This window comes from Vicugna pacos, chromosome 10 (genome assembly GCF_048564905.1).
Source record: "Vicugna pacos chromosome 10, VicPac4, whole genome shotgun sequence".
NCBI lineage: Eukaryota > Metazoa > Chordata > Mammalia > Artiodactyla > Camelidae > Vicugna > Vicugna pacos.
The window spans coordinates 11,746,108-11,769,816 of record NC_132996.1 but is presented as its reverse complement, the minus strand read 5'-3'; the positions used below and the strand labels follow the sequence as shown (position 1 = coordinate 11,769,816).

At 38.4% G+C, this 23,709-nt stretch overlaps 1 protein-coding gene across 3 annotated transcripts in view; it reads left to right on the top strand.

Annotated features, from left to right (window-relative positions):
- Window positions 1-9,547: 9,547 nt before the first annotated feature.
- Window positions 9,548-23,709, top strand: part of CEP295 (centrosomal protein 295) — a 44,665-nt gene continuing 30,503 nt past the window's right edge. For all 3 annotated transcript variants that reach the window (XM_072968965.1, XM_031675401.2, XM_072968966.1), the window contains exons 1-7: window positions 9,548-9,666; window positions 13,925-14,061; window positions 14,880-15,080; window positions 15,959-16,083; window positions 16,772-16,865; window positions 19,383-19,478; window positions 23,199-23,339. In XM_072968965.1, coding sequence (XP_072825066.1) covers window positions 13,954-14,061; window positions 14,880-15,080; window positions 15,959-16,083; window positions 16,772-16,865; window positions 19,383-19,478; window positions 23,199-23,339 — 765 coding nt within the window. In that variant the 5' untranslated portion in view covers window positions 9,548-9,666; window positions 13,925-13,953. The remainder of the gene's footprint in view (window positions 9,667-13,924; window positions 14,062-14,879; window positions 15,081-15,958; window positions 16,084-16,771; window positions 16,866-19,382; window positions 19,479-23,198; window positions 23,340-23,709) is intronic.

Below are 23,709 nucleotides of genomic sequence, written 5' to 3'. Positions count from 1 at the left end.
CCAAATCTGGAAATTAATGAGAAATTTATAAATAGGAATTGGATAAGTAATTTAGGGCATCTAGTACAATAGAATAAAACACAATTATTAAAATTGATTGTAAAGATTCTGTGTTTATTTACATAGTAATGTATCTATGTAGATACATAGATACTTTTAAAAATTTTAAAAACAAAATAAGAACACTACTGTAGGAGCCTAATTAAAATGATTAAAAATGCTTTATCTAGATGGTAAGATATGAAGATAGTTTTTGCTTTCTTCTTTAGATATTCCGTGTTGATTTTTTATATATACATACAGAATGAATATATATATATATGTATATAATTTGTTTAAAGGTATTTTCTCCACTTAGAGTAGCTACCATAAGACAGTGCCCAGCCCTGAAGCCCTCTTAGAGGCTTTGGATGGTGATTTACCACTCAGTATCAGGCCCTTTCAAGACTCCCCCATTTCCCATCACTTCAAATCTCATGTCTGCCATTTACTAAGTACCTGCTTTTGAGCAATACACTTAACTTTAATAAGCCTGTATCTTCACCAGTAAAGTAATGATTTAAAAAATTTGTCTCAGAAGGCTGTTGTGAGGCTCAAAGAATATAATGCAGGTAAAATGCAGAGCACAGTGCCTGGTATACAACAGGCACTAAATACCAGGCTTTTATTACCGGGATGTGCTCCCGTTTGCTTCCCTAGGGCAAGCCTAGTGGGCTGCACACACTGAGAGATGAGCGGGACCCGTTCTGATCAACAGCAATGGCACTGCTTTTGTTTTTTGTTTTTTGTTTTTTTCCTATTTCTGGTGACCTTGGTCTCTCTTCTCTTGTCTAATGGGAAGGAGAGCGGGGTGTGAAAACAAAACCAAAAATTCCCACGGCTTCTCAATTGCCAGCAAGCATTCCAAAATTTGACTAATCTGCCCTCTAGTGGTAAATATAGTAATTTCCACCAATTTCTCTTCAACGGGCATTGAAGTAGAAAATGCCCACAAAGAGCAGCATCTGGGGTGCTTGCCTCACCTCCCGCTACTGGTCCTGCCACTGTCATGTAAAGGGAGGAAGGCGCCTAAAACTGGCCCATTGCTCACATCCTTGAGTTAAGGCTTTGAAAGTCTATCTGAAAGCGCACGCCTGTACCTAAGCCTAGGCGTGGTCTGCCTGAGAACCTCTGGCTTGAATGAAGGCAGACTCAGCGAGATGAGGTCAAGAAAATCCACGGGAAGTGAGCCAGAGGGCCCCTGGCTATTCCAGACGTGTAACAGCAGGCAAGGTATTTAGTCTTTCTGAATGTGAGCTTTCTCACCTGTAGTATGAGCATGATGGTGATAATTCTGCTCTCAGTGAAATGCTTGCTAAGCCACAGATCATATAATGGTTTTGTTGGTTTTTAAGTCTCCTTGAACGTGGTATGTTGGGACTGGTTTTGAAGGTGAAAGAGGGGTGTGTACTGAAAAGAGACACCCCTCTGGGCCTGGTGCCTTGATGACTTCAGGGGGTGGATTATGAAGTCATCAGGCTCTTCAGTAAAAGCTGCAAAGAGAACATGCAGGGTGAGTTAGATCACTATTGGAATATCTGAGGGAAATTCCAGTAATGGCATTCCAACAGCGAAGTCTTAAGAGCAAAGATGGGAGAGGAGGGAAAAAGAAAGGGGGAGAAAAGAGCACAGAAACTTGAAACCTGGGCAAAGCTACTGGAGACAAGAGTCAACTCACAGAAATAGGACAGGGGCTTTTTCTAAAGGAGAAGAGTAAACATGAGCCCAACTGTGGAACCCAATCTCATGGCCCAATCACCTCCCAGAGGCTCCAGACACCACCACATTGGAGGTTAGGATTTAACAGATGAATTTTGGGGAGACACAAATATTCAGCCTACAACACCTCCCATTGTAACTGTCTGCTTGCCCATCTGGGCACAGATGGGGAAGCCATGGGCCCCTTGAGAGAGGGCTCCGTGTCTTGTATCTCTCTATTCTTATGGTCCAGTAAAGAACCTGGTAGTAGCAGGTGTTAATTAAATGTCGAATTAATGCATCTAACCGGGTAGAACAATCATCTAATGAAATAATAAACAAACAGTGAACCTATGTGACATAAGCTTTGGTACAACATTTCATAGGTAGGAGAAAACCGAGGGAGAAGACTTCAAGGAGGAGAGAGGACGTGAACTAGAACTAAAAAGCACGGTAAAGCAGGAGTGACAGCAGCTTACTTAAAACTTACAAAATACCTACTGCGTGCCAGGCACAGTTCTAAAAGCTTTATACCAGGAGCCCATTTAATCCTCACTACAGCCTTGTGAGCAAGGACTGTTATCACCCAGACCCCAGGCAGTCTGACCTCAGGGTCTGCTTTTTTCCTGACTGTGCTGGGGACTGGCGTGAGCCCCGACTCAGCAATGGGAGTGATCACAGCATACTGTGGTCCAGCTGAAGGGCGGCGGGAAGGGTGTCATGAAATACACTTGGATGGGTAAGAGCACCATCATAATAATAATGACGTTTGCATAGTAACATTGCATAGGTGGTCCGCAAAGTGCTCTCAGAGCCATCATTTTGTTGACTCTCACACAGTTCTGTGAGTTGAGCTTGGTGGATATTATTATCCGTACTTTACAAATAAAGAAACTAAGGCTCAAAGCTATTAGTGATAAATGCAAACCCTGAGCTCTGCTCTTTTTTATGCCATATTTTGGAGGTTCTGGAAAGCTATTAAGGGACATTAGTGTTGATGTAGTATGTAAAGAGAACCATTAAAAGTTTTAAGCAAGGCAGGAATGCTTATAGAGGGCCGTCTGGCTGAAAGATCGTCCCATGTCACCACTTTCTGGATTGCTGAGAGAAAAAAATAAGTCCAAACAGAAAGAGACTGAAGCAAGCGTAAATTTATTCTGTCAGCTGTGCTTGGCAGTATATAGAAGAGCAACATCCTCTTCAATATGCCTGTTTCACCACATTACGATCATTTAAATAAATATTCTACCCCATCAACACACAATGGCACTATGTGCATTATATTATCAAGACATTGCTCCCTTTAAAATTGCTAGAATATCTTAGATCTCCACCTGTCTTCTTACTGGTGCCAAAGATTTGCAGCTGGAGTTCCTCCTTTCTGGAAAGCAGAGAGTTTACCATATGTGTTGGATCTCTGGTGTACCAGACCCATCAGTTGTCTCCTCAAAAGGCACTGCCTCCTTCTTCCTGCTAATCTGAGTCCTAAGAAGCCCACAGACTTCTGCCAGCCGCCTCACTAGTTCACCAGTTACGTGGCGACCGCATTTGATGCTCGAGCAGGGCACTGACTGGGCATATGGGCCTGGAAGGAATTTGCAAAGGCTGTTGCACTGAATACTAGACATTTTGAGAGCCTATTCACATGTCTGCGCTGCCTTTTTGAGGGCAGGATCATGCCTGTCACGTGCACTGTCATATCCTCAATATCTGGTTAATCACTGTATCCTCAGCCAAAGTACCTGGCACTTTATAGTAGCTCAATGAATAGTCAGTGAATGAATAAATATAATGCAGCCAAAATGCTTGTAAGTGGATAATCACCATCTTATTAAGACATCCAATATGTAGACACATCCAGAGACTCTGGGTGAGAGCCGATATATCATAAAGATAACACCAATCCACCGTATTATTGCTCTCCCGGTCCCGCTTCATCAAGGGAGATGAAAAGAACAAAGGGTTCTCAGTTCTGGGCTCAATGCTTCGTGTAAATGATAGATATTATAATTCCCATTTTATAGATGAGGAAATTGAGTCTCAGAGTAACTGATTTCCTAAATTAGTAAGTGGCAGAGCTGGGAAAAGAATTCTAAATCCAGTATACACTTTGCACCACACAATACACATATAGTGGCAACGGTCTACATTAGGAAAAGGCACTACTCTCCCCGTTTCGGGTGGTGTTGTGGTCTGCCACTAGTAGACTCATATTATGACCCAATTATCTCCCCTTTCTTATTTGGATATAAATTACGCTGTTCTAAATTTGCCTTCCATGGGGCTTTGTGTCAAGCAGTGCTTCTCAAACTTCACTGTGTCCAGATTGCCTGCAGATGGAGTTAAAATGCAGATTCTGACTCAGCAGATCTGGGGTGGAGTCGGTCTGCATCTCTGACAAGCTCCCAGGGGATGTCAGTGCTTCCACTCCCTGGATCACATTTTGTGCAGCAAGGGAGTAGATTATTGTTACGTTCCCAGGGAAATGGAAATAATTTTGGATGAAGAGAACTCAGACTTTGATAGTGCCGATTTTTGTTGTATGAAAGCTGGATCATTCAAAGCAAGCCAAGTGGCAGTTACAAAGAAACTGCAGAGTGGAAGTTGCCTGCCTGGAGTCTGTACCACTGGCCAAAGTATAAATCTTTTACAGTTATTTATATGTTTTTAGGTAGTATATATTTACAGCATTTTCTAGTTGCTCTTTACAACTTAACTTTTTGAAATGTATTCTTTACAATTGCTCTACAAGATAGGAAGGGTGTTAACATCCCTGGCACATGGAGTGCCCAATAAATGTTGGGTATTTTTTTTTAATGGAGGTACTGGGGATTGAACTAAGCATGCGCTGTACCACTGAGCCATTTTCCTACCCAGCTCCCAGTGTTGAGTATTTTTATCCCCATATTATAGAGTCTGAGCCTCAGAGAGGTTAACTGTTGGGCAAGCAGATGCTCAAACCCACTTCTTCTGACCCCGGCTGCAAAGCTCCTCCTCATCCCACCTAATGCTCCTCAGCTGCTCTGTGCGTGCCTGGGTTGTAAACAGTCTCCTTTTCTCCCCTTTTCATTTAGACTTCCCTGTCTTTTTTTGTAACTCACGGTCTCCAGCCTTATGGCTTAATACATATCAGTCATATTAATAAATATCGTGTTAGCTGAAAAAGATTAAAAAGATGAAACAAAAATCAATTAATTTCCCCATTCCCTCCTTTCATTTCTCACTCTCCTTAAATAAATGGCCCAATTTCCTTCCCACCCCCAAACCTACCCACACACCTTAGTAATATATATTTAAAGCTTTTAAAGGCCTTTCCCAGCCCATCTTTCCTCTCTTGCTGGATACTCTTAATCTCACTTTTGGTAGCAGCTCTAAATTATCCTGAGATGCTATCACTTGTTAAGCTCTTGTGGTTCGTATGCCAGAGAGGGAGGAAGGCCAGCTGGCAGGGGGTCAGACGGGAGTTTGATTACTTCTGTTCTTGCAGAGATTCCCTTTCTTCTGGATTTTATACATAAGAATTATTGAGGGTCCCCCTAACCTGGACTTTAATGCCAGTCTCTTACATTGAATGTGGGTAAAAATCAAAGGAACTCAGAATGATGAAACTGTTACCATCAGAGAAGCATCTTAAATGGTTCCAATCCTAAACAGCTTCCATTGTATTTTGAGGGGCCACATTACATGGCGACCAATCACACTGATGTCGTTACTGCCAAGAGGCGACTCTTTCTCTTAATCATTGCTTATTAATGTTCATCCCTAGTGGGGGTAAGGACAGTAGAAACTAAACATACACACCTCTCCCTAGGACAATCAAGTTCAAAAGGACCTAATTAAAAATTAAACCAAACACCAATAAACACATTTAAAAGGTTTTTTTTTTCTTTGTTTCCTTGGTTTGTTTTGTTTTGGCTTGGCCTCCTGCAATCAGAAGTGAATGTGTTAAAATAAAAGCCAAGAAACGTAATATTTATGGCACACCTTGTGCTAGGCATTGTCTTAAGGGCTTGAAACCTCACAACCTTTGAATACCTTTATTACACGCCTTTTCAAGATGAGAAAACTGACTTTTCAGGAGGTTGGGGAACTAGCTCAAGGTCACAGAGTTGCTAAGCCAGAAACTTAAATTAAGGCAGTTGGACTATAGGTCTAAGATCTTAACTTTTATTCTATACTATTCTGTAAGATGTCCAGATGTTGTTTGTCTGTGAGAATTTAAGTGTAAATCAACAGCCCCTTTGAATTTGAGGAAAAAAGTGAGAGAAACTCCTATTCAAAGCAGCTTAAGTATAATGGTGCCTACTGGGAAGCTACAGAATGAGCTCACCTCAGGAATGGCTGGATCCAGGGCCTTGACCACTGTCATCATTCTCTCTGCGTGTTCCTGGCTGAGTGTCAGACTCACTCTTTCAGACCAGTTGTGGGTGACCACAGGGTGGGGAACCTCACTGTGGAAGCTCCAGATTCACATCCCAACATGAGCCCAGAGAGGGAAAGATTCATCCCTGCAACCTCTAGTAAGAAAAATTCCTGTGAAAAACTCTGACCCGGTTTAGATTATATACCTCTCCTTGGGTCAGTCTCAGTGGCAAGGGAGATAGAGAACTGGTGATTGTCCTCGTCTGGGTCATATGCCTACCCCTGTGTCCTGGAGGGCTGGGTTTGTGTGAGAAGAGAGAAAGCTGCTTATATATAAAATAGGTACTCAAATACCTAACATGGTTATGTCTCTTTGGAGTTTACAAGTGCTCTTTTTGATTCATGCCGTTTGAGTCTCACAATCGTAAGGAAACGGTGGCGAGTTAAAGGCGGCTGCAAATTCTTTGTCCCTTTGTCCGTTAAGAGGTGGTGTTTGTTTCCCCTTCACTTGAATCTGGGCCGGCCCTTTGGTACTTAATCAATACAATGTGGCAGAACTTACTATAACTATTTCTCAGCCTCACCTTTAAGAGGACTTGCAGCTTTCACTTTCTTGCCCAGGAAATACTCATTCCTTGGACACTTCCTCTTGAAACTCGGCTAGTAAGAGGCCCAGTCCACATGGAGAGGCCACATGAAGGCACTTCAGTCAACAGTTCCAGGTAAATGTTCGGCTGACAGTCAGAATCAACTGCCAGCCTTAGCGAGCAAGCCATTCTGGATATTCTAGGGTGGTTTGGTTGGTAATGATGGAGAATCAAGCCAGAAACTAAAGCTCGCAGGCTTAGTGTCCTACAGCTGGAAAGTCTCGGGGTTGTGATGCTAAACCAGACACCCTGACTCTACAACCACTGGGCTTTCTTTGATTCCTCACTGCCTCATATTAAAAACAGAACAAGCCTTAATTCAACATCTACACTTGTAGGATTTCTGCCAGGATGTATAGAGATGCATACAATTCATTCATTCACTCAACAAACATTTGAGAAGGTCTATGTGGCAAGTAACTAAACAAAATGCACGCGTGGTTCTTGAGAAATGTAGAGTCTAATCAACAGAGAGCCCCATAAACAGATTATTTCATTAGGAATTGAGAAGTGCCATGATGGGGAATGTGCAGAGTGCCTTTGGAAAACATGGTGGACACTAAGCGTACCCTATGGTATGAAATAATGGGCACATCTTTTGTTGACTGTGGGAGAGTCTGTGTTGAGGATGTTGAGATACTGTAACAGGGAAGAACAAATCTGACTCCACATTAGATCTGTTCCTTTGGCTCTAACCCTGTGCTCTGTTTCCTGTGCTTAGTTGTGCTAGTTCTGCACCTTTTGTAAAAGAATGTTGCCTCTAGCCTGAAATACTATAGGATTGCCCCTTCTCAAAGTTCTGACCTTTAAGGGTAGAACACTTTCCCATTCATATAAAGATTAAAAGCTGCAGAATAGAAAATAACACTTGTCTTATCGGAGGTTTACAGGAACACAGTGACCTGATCTACATGGACAGCTGCAAGAACAAAGGATTCTGACACCAAGAAGCTTGCGACAACCAACCACACCCTTTCCCCTTATTAGCATAAAAGGAGCCTGAATTCTGGCTTGAGGAAGATGGCTCTCCAGGACAGCAGTCTGCTGTCTTTTCAGTCAGCCGGCTTTCTGAATAAAGTCACCATTCCTTGCCCCAGCACCTTGTCTCCTGATTTATTGGCCTGCTATGAGGCTAGCAGAATGAGTTTGGACTCAGTAACAGTATGTTTAGAATAAATACAATTATTCATTAAGATAAATGTGACAGAAAATGGAGAGGAAAGTAGACAGAAAGAACCCTAGTATTTGGGAGAAATACGAATTCTTGTCCTGGTTCCACCCTTCCCTTAAATGTGGTCTCATCCACTTCACTGAATTTCTCTGTAACTTAGCTTCTTTGTCTGTAAAATAAAGGTGGGTCACACTATTTCTTCTCCGTGTACTTGACTTTTCCTTTCTCCAATTCCTTTAACTTGAGGTGTTCCTCAGAGTTTGGTCCTTAGCTCATAGCTCTTCTCTGAAAATTCTCCCTAAGTGATCTCACCCACTTCTCTAGCTTTGGTTATAACTCATATGGAAATGAAACCCAAGTCTATGTGCTAGACCAGATCTGCAGGCTGTCTACCATTGTATTCCTCTGCTTACTGCACATCACTGGATGTCCCACAAGTTCACCATTTCCAGAGCTGAGCTCATCGCCTTTAAACTGACTCCCACTTCTGATTTCTTCTTGGTTATTGGCACCACCATCAACAGTGCTCCTCAAGTCAGTAGCCTGTGAGGTTAGCTCTACTCTCCCTTTTTCTTCAACCCCACATGCAACTGCTTGTCAAGAACTGCTGATTTTGCCTCCTAAGTATTTCTGGAATTCATTCCTGTCAAGATATCCTACAAGAAGGTCAAATTCAAAATATTCAATGCTTAAGTCATCACTTTCCCCTCTTCCTGGGTGTTATAGGGGAATGTTATCCTCATCCACTCAGTTGCCAAATATGGAAACCAGGCATCACCATTTTCCCTTTTTTTTGCCATCCAAAAGCAGATAACCACCAACTCCTGATGTCTGGTCTTCTATTTGCCTCTTAAATCTACTCACTTCTGTCCATTCTTGTTTCACTTCCTGCAGCAGTATCCTAATTTGCTTTCCTGCCTTTAGTCTTCACTCCATCCTCTCCTCCACAATGAAACCAGATCTGATCACATCAGCAACTTCCCTCTCTAGCATTCCGCATTTTTTAATCCTTTGCTTCCTGATATGTTTCACCCCCTAGAGTACAAAATTTAGGATAGGGCCCATAATCCATTTAGCCTTGTCTCTCCTGCACCTAGCACACCGTGCTTGGCACATAATAGATGCTCAATAAATATGAACTTGCGCTCATTCCTGTTCTGATTAAAATTACTTACAGCAGATAAATCCTTGTCTCGTTCTAGGTGTATGGACCTCAGGAGGCAGAGTATCAAGATAACAGTTCACTTGTACCAGCTGAAAGTTATCAGGAAATAACTGCAGAGTGAGCAATGGTACCAAGTGAATTGTGTAGTCAGTACACAAAAGGATGCATATCCCAAGGCACCTTCATGATGGGGCTTAAGACTAAAGTCGCCCTCACGGATCTGGGTAAGTATCTTTCGACAAGGGCATTTTGGGAGACGCGAAGCAAAACCTCTGAGCCGCGGTATGTGAAATAATGAGGCCCTACGTAGCAGCCGGCCCCTGCGCGTGCGAGTGCGCGTGCGCGCCGCGGGAGCCGGTTTTCCGGCGCGACCGTCCCGGCAGCCCCCGGGGGAGGCGGGACCAGGCCGATTCCCGCGGTTCGGCCGCGCCATTGGCGGGCGGTTTGAATGACGGAAGTGACGGGGGCTCAGCGATGGCCGACCCGCAGGCGCACAAACGGCTGTTGGGAGGCTGATGTGCGGCGGCTGCCGCGGCTCTCTCAGACTGAGCCGCGGTTCGTGAGTCCAGCTTCCCGGTTCTCGGGTGAGTGACGGATGCGCCAGCTTCCCCGCGGCCCCGGGCGTGCACGACTCCCCGAGGCCCGGGAGCAGGGAGTGCTCGGGAGGAAGAGGGTGCCGCGCAGACAGCACAGCCCGCGGCTCTCCGGCCTTAGCAGGCCGCGGGCCCCTGTCGGGGTCCGGCGGGCGGCCGGGAGGAGCAGCGGGGCATGGGCACGAGCGTCCCGACTCAGCCCCTGTTTGCTTCGTGCGGGAGGCCGCTCCGGGCCTTTGCGCGGGTGGCTTTGCGCGGCCTCCCGGGGTCGGGTCTCGCGGGGTCCCCGAGCTTCCGAGTTGAGGGGCCGGGAGGGCCTTCGCGGTCGCTACTGCAAACGCTTCTGGGTGCGTCCTGCCCACCCTGCCCCCCAGGTCACCTGCGGACGTGGTCTCAAGCCTAGTAGCCGCTTAAGAACACTGCCTGGAAAAGTTTCGTGCCGTAGGGCATGCTCTTTCTCGGTGTCTCTCACTTCTAATTTCTCAAGTATTAAGTCCTGCCACAAACTTGAGCTTTTAAACAAGGAACATTTGAGTCTTTAATATTTAGAAAATATTTGGCAGTTTCACTTTCATTAAGTCACATAATCATCAGAACAACCTGTTGGAGTAGATATTATGATTTTCCTTACATAGTTTGAGAAAACAAGACCAAAGTGACTTGTGTCTTCCTGCTGTAAGTGGTAATGTTGAATCTTGAACTCAAATCTTCTAAGTCTGCTATTTGTGATTACAATGTGCCAGCTGCCATTTAATCCTCAGGGCAAAATTTTGCAACATAAATTGTTTCACCTGTATTATTGGTCAGTAACAATATCTAGAATTTGAAAATCCATATTGATATGAATAAATAATAAAGTGAGGGAATGAGTGTAGAAGGAATAATTGAAATAGAAAAACACCTTTTGACAAATGCCACAGTAATTATTCCAAACGATTCTCAACGGATACTAAACGTAGTTGGCAAGAGTATGATGAGGGACATGATATTCATATAGCCTCGGCTGTCTCTCCACAAGGCACTTAAGAAGGAAAAACTAGTAACTACAGTGGGGAAACCTGGCAGACACCACCTTAATCAAGTGAGTCACATCACCAATAGTAAGACATGTCATTATCATTTATCTCCTGATGTGATGTACTTAGAAGGGTGTTCTGTGGTGTCCTTGCCAAAAATGCATAACCTCAGTCTAAGCACAAGAAGAGATTAAATAAATTCAAACTGAGGATCATTCTACAGAATAACTATTTGGTATCTTTTTAAAATGTCAAGATCTTGGGGGGAAAAAAATGACAGGAACTGTCTCAGATTAGAGAAGTGGAAGGAGATAAAACAACCTTGGCAGCTGTTAGAATGTGGTTCACAGGGACCTTCAGCCCCTGTATTCTCAAGTCTGTCCACATGGACGCCTTCCGTGGGCTGCACCAAGTTAACGAGTGAGCATGGCATGGATATGAAGGCAGGCCTGTTCCTGAGTCACAAGGGATTTTTGGCTTAAGGACTCCCCGGAAGTTTTGTTGAAGCCTCTACCCAGCTCTTCCTCCCTCCTTCACTGAGTATCAGATTTGCATAGAAGTCTGAAACGCTCCCAGCTTTTACCAGTTCCCTCCCCATTTTGCCTCACAAGTGTTTCTCCTAATAAAATCTCTGTGGGTTTAATCCCATCTTGGCATCTACTTCTTAGAGGGCCCAAAGGAAATATGTTGTCTTTGGCTTCAGTCCTGGTCCAGAAAATGGACGTTAGAGGGATGATTGATGAAATTTGAATAAGGTCTGTAGATTAGTTAGAAGTATTGTTCCAGTGTTGATTTCCTGGTTTTGGTTGCTCTTCTGGGGTCAACATTTAGAGAAACTGGGAATTCTAAGTCAAATTATTTCCAAATAAGTTTAAAAATTAGGAAAATTATATACAAGAGAAAGCAATTATTTTGTCACATCTTAGGAGATAAAAATAGCAAATGTGTGTATGTTTTCCTATAATCCTCTAGCAAATGAGACAGTGGATACCCGAAATACTGAAAAGTTCATTTTTTTCTTTTTTATTGAGGTATGACTTAGAATTAAATACACAAATGTAATTGTACCACTTGAGAAATTTTTATGTATGTATACACCTGTCACACATGCGTAAAACCATCATACAGATTAAAATATAGAACGTTTCCAGCACTCCTGCAGGCTCCTTTGTGCCCCCTGGGTAATCTCCAGAAAGGTGACCAACTCCTGTTTTAACCTCTCTCATCGTGTATTGGCCTTGCTTGTTTTTGAATTTCATGTAAATGGAATTTTATAGTATGTCTCTTTTTTTGCTTTTTTTTTCCTTGATACTATGTCTATGGGATTTATCAGGAATTAGTTTTAATAGTTTAAATATGAGTGAATTTTCAGAGACCTTCAAATAAAAAATAACATGCATTGTGAAGACTAAATTTAATCTTGCTCAGTTTTTTCTCTGACTAGTTCTTATCTGTCAATCCTCAGTTGGAAAAAAATGCCACCTTAAAATTTTCCTCACTCTACATATTTTAGCATATCAGAATGTTGGGAATCATATGGAATAAGAAAACCAGATTCTTCCCTTGGCTCTGCCAGTAGATGTTATCACTTAGATCTAGTCCTTTAATCTAAGTGGCCTTTGTTTCTTTGTGTATAAAATGGAAAACAGTTGGCACTTAACCTACTATTTCCAAAGTCTTATGAGTATCAGCTGAGTGGGATGCATTAGAAGAGATTTTCAAATGCAAGTAATTATTCCTTTTTGGCATCAGATTGGTAACAGTGACCACGTATACCTCTGTAGCACTTTACATGAATTAACTCACTGGGTGAGTCAGTCAGTCAACCAACATACTGAAGTACCTACTTATGTGCAAAGCACTGTTTTTAGGCTGTGGACATAGAACCGAAACCATGAATAAGACCATTCCTGCTCTTGCTGAGTTTACATTTTGGTGGAGAATTCATTGAGAAAGTTAGTTCCTATTACATAACCCCAAATTCTTCTAGCTGATCCTCTGTTAACACCTGAGTAAAAACTTTCCATCCGTAGTATGTGAAATACTTCCTGGTAGTTATTCATTAAATTATTTTGAATATTAAAATAAAATAGAATTAGAGCCTCTGTCCTTCAATTGTTAGAAATCTAACTAAAAAGGGCAGGCTGTAAGTGATGAAGAACTAGAGGAAGGTAATACCATGGCAGCCTAAAATCAGTCCTCATACGAATGTGGAAGTAGTGTGTGTTACAGGTGGGGGAGCCAGGAACGAGTGGTAGGCGGGTGGAGTGGAAATCACTGGAGGACAGCTTCACGGAAAAGTAGTACTAAAGCTAGCTTCGGAAAGATGTAAGCATTCAGTTCCCCTGTTTGCCTGCCTGGTTGTTGTGAGGAAACCCAAGAAATACTGACTGGTGTCGATAAAATCGTGGTCCTGTACTGACATGAAGTATCTCATTTTTGGAAATGAATGGAAACAAGGAGATACCAGAATCACCTGGGGAGGGTTTTCAAATTACAGAAATGATAAATTCTTACATTTTTTCCATTTCTCCTCACCAGACTTCCCCAAGTAGGGGCATGTTATCTAGGGAGGAGACCGAACACCTGAGTGTAAACAGGAGCAATGGAAGAATAGATCTGGGAATCTAAACTCGACTCATCCAAACATCAGAATTCTAAGAGATTTTTTTTAAATGATTATCCATTTAAATATCACACCATTGTAATTATTGAAGAGTTGTTTTACTGTAGAGGGGTTGATGTGATTCTGTAAGATAAAACGACACTTGGTGATCACGTTATACACAACAGACTGGGAGTTGAAGTAGGGGCCAAGGGCCCTTGCAGTTATGGCAGTCCTGCTGGTTATGAACAAGTTATCAAAGTTCTAGAGTTAAATTGTAGTTGTGAAAACATTTATTCTGTGCTAACACATTTTTAAAAAATCTTTGTGGTTTTTTTATGTTTAAGCTAGGTAAACTCTGGAAATCCCAGTTGGGAATAAGTCAAATCCCAGATACTGTAGGTAAACAATAATCTGCTGGAGATAAGGAAAAACTTTTTCAAGTAATTCTGATTCACTCGCCACTAAACACCTTCCCACCCATCTGAGAACCACTAATTTTAGTGCTGAATTAATAATTGCTATTTGTAAATAAGTTGGATTTAGTGTCCCCAGATTATTTTATTTGCATGTACCTGGTCCTTTCCTCCCTATTTTAATAGATACACTTTTTCTTTTTTTAATTCAGAACCTTCATATTTAAAGTACTACACAAAAATGAAAAGAAAGGTGGTGAATGCTGGTAAGCTGAGATTGAGTCCTAATGAGGAAGCCTCCATTTTAAAGGAAGATTATGAAAGAAGAAGAAAATTAAGATTGCTACAAGTAAGGTTTATTTGGAACAAAGTTTCTAATTCTTTGTCTTCCCCAAATTATTAGTATTTTTTTTTACAGTAGTGTGTTCTTTGTCAAATGTTACATTTATAAATCTTTTCTGGCTGTGCAAGAGCCGTGGTTCTTGCATATTAACTAGTTTTGGAACATTTGAAAAGTTAGCTGAAATGGTAAGCAGATTGAAGAAGAGTTTGAGGATACGAATTATTTGACTAATTATTAGAAAATAAATTATTTTTAAAATTATATGTAACTGGTTTAAAGCAAGAAGATTAGAATGACTTTGAAGAAGATTTATGGGAAAGATTTAACTGCTGAAATAAATTTATTCAGAAGTTGCAGATTATTCTTTTCCAGAAGTTTTTCTTTTTGTTTTTGGAGTAATATAGTTAAGTTTTTGTGAAGCATGTTTTAGGTGCCATTCTGTCTAGAATTGGGGATGATGAATCAGGTACAGAGTTCTCATCTAGCTCCATCTGTACTCACCTGGGCTATAAATATTGTTGAATCATGCTGACCATTTTAGCCTCTTACATGTTGCTAGAATGATAATGGCAGCCTCAGTAGTGCTTTGACGAGGGAAGATCAGTTAGGGAACTTTAGAAATAGTCTTGAGGTTTTAATTTTTCCTACATCACTTGGATTTTCTGCTTTAAATAGACCTTATCTAATATAATATGAATATTTACGAGAACAGATATACCTAATACCTAAAGACAATTCATTTAAGTTCCTGTTTCCAAATAGCTTTTCAAAAAAAGTTGAAGTAAGCCTCTTTTCATGTAATCTGTTAAATATTCATTCTTTAGGTTCGAGAACAAGAAAGGGATATTGCTTTACAGATAAGAGAAGATATAAAACAGAGAAGAAACCAGCAATTCACTCGTTTGGCAGAGGCGCTAAGGACAGAATGGGAGGAATCACAAACTCAGAAAATAAAGAACTTGGAAAAACTATATTTGGCAAGTTTAAGAAATATGGGAGAGGGACACCAACAAGCCAAAGAAAATGTGAGCACTTATTTGATTACCTGTCTGGGGTAGTGATAATTGTTAAAAGTAGATTAGAGTTGTTAGGTGCTTGGCTGATAACAAATGTTTTCATGTATAGAATTTGCTTTGGGCAGTCTGAATCTTTTTATAAAGTTAACATAATTTAAGAATGCTGCTAGGGTCACTTCCCAGTAAAAGTCATGTCAAGTGAAATCTTATGTTCCTGTGATGTTTAATTTATCATGATTTGTTTTCAGTCCTTAACTATCTAGGTAAATAAAATAACAACCTTCAGAATTAGAAATTGTTAATCATTTCGAGCATATGAAACAGATTCAGTGGGGTGAATTCAGATTTCCCGTTTCTTTATCATTATCATTCATTATCATTTCTCATGTCTCCAAAATGTGTCGTTAAATGTGTATATGCTTGAGTTCACTCACAGACCTTAAAAATTCTTCGATGACTTTTAGAAAGGCAAAGTAGAACTTACCTCAGTATTTAAGACTACTGCCTGTTGTTTATTGTGATTTGTGGTTGTTAAATACTAGATGTGGTCCCAGAGATAGTTACAAAAAATAAGCTGGGTTCCAAAGAAGGCATGTCTTTGATACCAACTATTAGTGAAGAAAAGAACTCTTTAAAGAATGTAGCAATCAAAATGTTCCTTGGTGCCTGGTTTTAGTTTGTATTTTTAGTAATAGCCCTTAAGTTCTGACATCAGATTTTTGAAATTTTATTTATGCCATGATTAATTTTGTGCCTTAGTGCAGTGTTTTCCTAATCCTCAGTCGTTTGAATACACCATCATGATTTTTGCCGTAACCGGGTACCACTCATGTATTTGGCATTTTAATCTTGTTTAACATGACATTTTCAGTAATATTTGTTTTTAGGAAGCTGATTTGAATGCTCTGGCACACCGTGCAGCAGAAAGGAAAAAAAAAGCGGAAGTGAGACATAAAGAGGCCCTGAAAGTACAGAAAAATCAAAAAGAAATGTTAATGAAGCAAAAAACCTGGTAAAGTAATAGTGATTTTTACCGTATTCTCCACTGAAACGGATATAGCTCGAAGTAAAGGGAACATTGTATATACTTTGTGAGAGTCATATAGTATGTCCACTGTGTTTGTTAAACTTGGTTTAAAAATAACGCAGAGAGGCAGTGGTTTGCTTAGATCGTATAACAGATGAGCTTTCTCTTCCTGTCTGACTTTAACAGCAACTACTAAGTTTCTGGAGAAATGTATTGCTAGTTCAGAATGCATGTCAACCAAATCTGTCTGTCTCTGATATAAAAAAGAGTCAATGCAATTAAGACCATAAAAAAGAGGTTGTAGACTTTGCAGGTAAGCAATGAGTATTTGCGCATGTTGTGAAAATGAAGGAGCCTGTCCATAGTCAGCAGTGGTCATTATATACAGTGGCCCATCTTTATCATTTCTAGTTTTTTCACTCTAAATTATTCTAAACTAAGGAACAATAAATATTCATTGGGTCAGTCCCCACTGTGGAGCTTTATGGGTTTAGATACACTTCTTTCACTTGGTAAACATTTTCTTACATGTCCACTGGGTATAGACTTTTTATTAACCAGCATATTGAGCCTGTGGGTCCAGACTGGAGGATTTGAGATTTGGCTGTTATATTTTTAACCCTAAGAGCTAATTTTATCTGAGATTAATTTATGACATTTCTTATTTTTCAAGGCATATAAAAGCTCGAAAAGAAGCACTGCTTGTGGAAAAAGAGAGATCTGCCAAAATTACAAGTCTGCCACCTCCTCCTCCAACTCTTTTTGAGGTGAATTACTTTGAGTGTTGGTTGTAGTAGTTGACTGAGTACCAGAACTAGGTTATAATAATCCTTTACTGTTAGAATTCGGTGTAAGTCAAAATATTATTTGTTTAAACTTATTTTTTAATTGTGCAAGTAACACATGAGTGTATCTGGAGTATTTAAAAATATTCCTGGATATAATTTTACCCATATATTCTTCAATATGTGTTTCTGATGTATAAAAACTTTTTTATAAGCACAATATTGGTGTGTTCCCAGTATCTTTTAATACCTAGTCTATGTTCAGTTTTCCCCAGTTGTCTCAAAATTTTTTTGTTTGAAAAACTATAGTGTTCTTTATTTTTTAAAAATTATGAATAGTTTGGCTTTTTTTTTTTAATACCTTTATTTATTGGGGAAAAATTGTATTATTTGCTCTAAAGACTTTCCCACATTCAAGATTTGGCTATTGTAAATAGTTACCATTTACAGATAAAGAAATTATGTTTGCATAAGTTAATAAATTTACATAAGACTATGTAAAGTGATGAGAGAATTCTGTTTCTTTATGGGAGTAGAATGTGTGATTTTGTGATTTGGAGCTTTTTTTTTAAATCTAACTTATTAAGTAAAGTGAAAATTTTAAAAGGTATTGTTTCTCTTGTTCACATTAGTTTGATGTGGTTATTGAAATGGCTATTTGGATGATTATCAAAATTACAGTTATTTTTATCTAAAGAATTAAGTAGAAGTGAAAAATACTAATACAGATATACAGATAGCTAATTTTGTTGTATAGACAAGTGTGTTTTACATATGTATGATCAGCATACGTACCAGATATTCATCTCTGAAGCCTCTGGTTCTGTCAGCCTGCCTGCTTTTATGTTGAGCCATCTGCCATGTGACATTTGATCCAGTAAGATCCAAGTGGAAAGATCATATTTCAGCCACTCCCTCAGAACCTTGTTAAAAGGCAGTCAGTTTTTTATCCATGTTTTTACAATGATTTTTGCCATAATTCCTAATGTTCCTAAAAAGCCAAGGTCAAAAATTTAAAGTAAGCAAAACATTGTATAAGTGATTTGGAAATATGAATTATATGTATATGTGTTGTTATACTTTTTTTCCCAACATTTTGGTATGAAAATTTTCAAAATACAGAGAAGTTAAGAGTACAAGGAAATAGCTATTTGCGTTGTGTGTAGATTTCAAATACTTATGTACATTGGTATGTAGGTTGTCGAGTTGGCATTTCACCCTGTATACTTTAGCATGCTTCTGGTAAGAATAAGGGCATTCTCTTATGCAACCACAGTATCACACTAAGAAAATTAATACTAATTGCTTAATACCTTTTCTTTCTTTTTTTTTTTTTTTTGGTGGGGAGAGGTAATTAGATTTATTTTTAGAGGAGCTACTGGGGATTGAACCCAGGACCTTGTCATGCTAAGTATGCAGTCTACTGCTTGAGCTATACCCTCCCCCTATTGTATGTATGCATGTATTTTATTTAATTTTTTTATCTTTTAAATTGAAGTACAGTTACAGTGTGTCAGTTTCTGGTGTATGGCACAATGTCCCAGTCATGCATGTACATACATATATTTGTTTTCATATTCTTTTTCATTAAAGGTTATTATGAGATATTGAACATAGTTCTGTGTTCTATGCTGAAGAAAATTTTTAAAATCTATTTTTATATATAGTAGCTAACATTTGTAAATCTCAGTCTCCCAAATTTATCCCTTCCCACTCCCTTTCCCCAGTAACCATAAGATTGTTTACTATGTTTGTGAGTCTGTTTCTGTTTTGTAGATGAGTTCATAAGTACCATTTAGTATACAGTCCATAATCAAAATTTTCCAATTGTCCCTAAGTTGTCTTTCTTAAAACGTTTTTTTTAAAACCAGAATCCAGTCAGGGTTCACCCATTGCTTCTGCTTGTTTTATTTCGTGGTCTCTCTCAAAATAAAACATTATATCCTCCAACCCTTGGGAACTTTTAAATTTCAGAATTGTTGAAGAGACTAGACTAGTTTCTTGTATTCTGTGTTTGTGTGATTTGGTTGCAGTAGTGACCACAGGAGATCTCCATTATAAAGCTGTATTTTTCTCTTTACAATTGCCATGTAAATGGGAAGAGGATACTTTGGCACCAAATGGGTATCTGTCATCCTTCTTCATTTATTCATTGGCCCACTTCTGGCAGGCACAAGAAGAGAGAACTCTGTCTTATCAGTGGGCATGAACCACCGTAACCACACAATCAAGCTCAGAATCAGTAACAGAGGAGCACCTTGCCGTTATGTGCCTCCTGACGTCATGGAGTAACCTGTACAGCATCAGCTGTTTAGTGTTCTTGTTGCAATATCATGTAGCTTTAAGTCTAAATTCCAAGTTAAAGGAGATAAATTGCATGATCTCATGAAAAAAATAACAACTTATTAAAATACAAAAAATAGTTTTTTCATTGGATCCTGCTTTCAGTGAAAATTAATACTTAACCTAACAATGTATTTTCTGTGTTCCATTTTTCAGAACATTGACGTAAAGAGAACTTCTAAGGTGAAAACCAGTAGTTCTACATACCATCATCTTTATACTTTTGTGAATAGAGAGGTGGACACAGAGCAGGTGATTGACTTACTGTTTGTTCATGACCCTCACTTTATTATTTCTCCGTTCACTGAATTGAGTATTAACTTGGTTCTACGTACATTGTTCTCAAATATCAAAATTTGAATGACTCTACCAACCATCTTAGGGCAATAGTGGGAAAAAAAATCTTTTAAATATACTTTGAATTATGATGTCATGTTTAATATGAATGCAGATTTAATACGAATGAAAGGAGTTGGTTACTTAAATGGTTATATTTTAAAATAGTTTTTTTACCATAAAACTTTATCGTAAAAATAATACATACTCTGTGAAAATTTAGAACTGTACATGTAAGCAGAACTATAGGAAAAACACATACGATGCCATCACCAAAATGTAATGTGATTGATGCATTAATGGATTCATTATATATAAACATACACACACTTTTCAAAACATGATTTTTAATAGTCACTTAATATTTCATTACAGAATTTAACTGTTCTCTTATTTTTTTTTTTGCTTTATAAATGATGCAAACAAAATCATCTTGTACGTTTCTATACAGCTTTGATTGTATGTTTAGAATAGATTCCTAGGAGAAACTATAGGTTCTAAACTGTATAACATTTAATGACAAATACTTGATACAGGTCATTAAATTGCCTTTTAAAAGCATCAGTAACATATGAAAATGGCATCTTATCAGACCCTTGTTTGTATGAAATGTTATAGGTTAAAATTACCATCAGTCTTAAGAGTGACAAATGATATCTCCTTGTTATGATTGCTATTTCTTTGTAACCGTGGGTTTTCATTTTTTTCATGTTGGATCTGTTTATCTTCCAGTGAAATAAACTTTCATCGTATAGCATTCATGCGGAGTTTAGAATGCAACAACTACACATTTTGGTTGATTGCTTACTAGCAGGTATTAAAAAATCAGATTTGATCAAGACCTAGGATGAGTATCATCCGCATACAATGAACTTCTGAGAAATAAGAATAAATCTTGAAACTTGTTTAAAATCATAAAATATTATTACAACTTCAGTATTTTATAATACAGGAACAATAACTTCAGCCTATTGCTAACTTGCTTTTGTGGTCACCACACTATATTTTTACAGTATTAAATAGATGTTCAATACTAACTAAGATTGATGAAGAAAGACATTTTTCTCTCCAGCTATAGTATAGGACGCCACTGATGGTGTCACAGTAAGTGTCAAAGTAAGTTATTAACCTTTCCTCTTTGATAGTAACTAAGAGGCCTACCTTCTTGTCACTTTCTGGACGTGAAGATTAGATCAGTAATTATAAGGCAGCTTTATAAAAAAACAATCCCACAAACTAAAATATTCTGATATTTTGTCTACTTCCTCACACCATCACTTAGGAAAACTCTGTCCTTAAAACTGTGGGTTTAAAATGTGACAGTAGAGCAATGTGTTTGGTTTTCCAGATAACAAATCTGCATTTTCATCTGCATCTAAGCTTATTTCACATGCATAATAATTTTGCATTTTTCCTGGAGTAGAATGATAGGACCTTTAGAGCAGGTATTGTGTAAAAAATACTCGTGCTCCTGGCATACAGTTTGGTTATTTCTTCAGCTGCTTTCTCCAGATAAGCTACTTTCATTTGTTCAGTCAGCCTCTTTAACATGTAAGAGCTACTATCATGCGTTGTTTGAGTATCTTGATAAAGTAGTTCCAAAATCTTTTGTGTATCATAGAATTGGTCTTTGAAGAATGATGGACCCGACCTACTATATTCCTACTTAGAGCCAGTTATTCTCTAACTTTTGTTTTGTGCTATATTCACGTTTTATAAGCACAAAACTTCATATGCTTGAAAATTCTAAAGTACACGTGCCCTTCATCCTGTTTGTTCCTTTATTAACGACAGTTACATAGCACTTGTTAAAATGGGTTTTTCATCCTAGAAATACTTTTCTAATCAAATTCACTATATTGTTTGCTGTCTGTAGACAAGCAAAAACACTTAAATTCTACTTACCAAGCTTGTCATGCTTAAAAAAGATTTCAGTCCATATGTCTAATGTAGAAGATGCCGAAGTAACATATTTAATAATATCACTTACTGTTTTATGCACTGCAGATTATAATTCATGGAAAAGACTTTCAGAAACATGTTTTCTAAAAAGAATTTTTGCTTGGGATTCACCATTTTTGCAGTTTCCTGTACCTTTTGAGTTCAACTGCTAAAAATGAAATCTAACAATTATTTCAACCAGATTTTTGTTTAAAGTTTTGGTTGCATTGACACGAATTTTTAAGGGATTGTCTTCCTAAAGCATTCTTGGACAATTTTGTTTTGACGTTTGGGCAGTCAAAATAAAACTTGTTTGGGGTACCGAATTTTTCTCTGACCCTTTATTTTCTTGATTTTCTTTATATACCTCATTATATCTGGATTGAACATGTTTGTTATACACAGTGTATGTTTTGAAGTTTTCCTTCCCTTGAAATTCTGGTTTACCAAAATTGACATTCTGCTTTTAGTTCACCCTCAAATGATGTGAAAAATTCCCAAACAACTTTTTTCTTCAAAACCTTATGGCCTATATGAAATGAAATGAAAGGTTGCTCCTGAAGATTATTTTATTTAATGTTATGCATGTTAATGTGCTGAATAACTTTATAGAGATTATAATTTTGCTTAACCTTTTGTTACTTAGATTTGCATAAATATTAGCTCAAAAAGAACATAATATTTTTCATATACTTGTTTGGCCAGTGCTCTTTCTTAATACATTAACTATTTCTATTTATCTCACTATTTGAGAGTTATAAATAATTTTAGATATATAGTTACTAGCTTTCATGGTCATTATTGTTTCACTTGACTTATAGAATACCAGCATGTAAAATAAGATTTATACTTAAAATTACATTTGAATCGCTTATATTTGAAAGTGAATGTTCAGGTGTAATAGTAAATCCAGGTTGTGTGCCCCTCCCCATTTGATATTACTATTATTATGTTAATGAGATGCTGGTTGACTGTACAACCACATAATCATTGATTATTCTCAAGTTCTAGGAACCCAGAAATTAAAGTAGATGTTTTGATGAGTTGGCCTTCCTGAAGCCATAGCCAAGCAGCAGATGTTGGCTTCACTGCTTCCCCAGGTGGCTTACATGACCTTTAATGTTTGTGGTTTCCTTTTTTTTTTTTAACATTTTTTATTGATTTATAATCATTTTACAATGTTGTCAAATTCCAGGGTAGAGCACAATTTTTCAGTTATACATGAACATATATATATTCATTGTCACATTTTTTTCTTGGTGAGCTGCCATAAGATCTTATATATATTTCCCTGTGCTATACAGTATAATCTTGTTTATCTATTCTACATTTTGAAATCCCAGTCTATCCCTTCCCACCCCCTGCCCAATGTTTGTGGCTTCTTAACTACTAGCTTTGTGGGTGTTTTCAACACTGTTGTTTTAATGGAATTTCTTAACAAAAAATAATGGAGGAACGTGTTTGGATGAGTATAGTGTACTCTGGTTTAAAACAAACAACTTGTAAAACTATACACTGATAAAGTGATTTTTTTCATACAAACATGGTGTTGATAATTGTCATTGAAAAATACAATTCTTGTTATCATTTAATCTGACATAAGTAGAAAATCATGATTTTAAGATTGCCTTGTTTAGTTACCACTTTGTTTCACATGTTATTTAATTGTCTAAAATGTTGTTGCTTGACTGCTAGCCAGATCCTCATTTGGCTGCTGAAGAAGAAGCTAAAAGATTGGAAGGACTACAGAAACAAGCAGCACAGGAGAAGGTGGAGCGGTGTGAGAAGGCACATGTGCGGGGCTTCCAAGCAATGAAAAAGATCCGTTTGGCTCAAGTAAGAATTAAATTCTGGCTGTCCCCCCTCCTGCTGGCCTTGCTGATGGCACTGTTGAACTGATAGTGAACAGGCTCAAAGAATGGAGGTGTAGGGAATGTGAACATACTGTCTGATTCTTGCTTTTTACCTCCTGTTTCAAATTCAGATTGGGTAAAGCTGTTCTCGCTTTTGTTACATTGCTCTTCTAAAAGTTTTACAAATGATGAATGTATTAAAAGTTTAATATTTTAATCAGTCCAAAAATAGCCTAAGAAGAAATTAATCACTTTTCTTATTTAATTATTTGAATTGCATTAATGCTTTGCAAATCTTGAGATTCAATTCATTAAATATTTATTGAGCAGAGCACTTGTGGGCTTTGCAGATC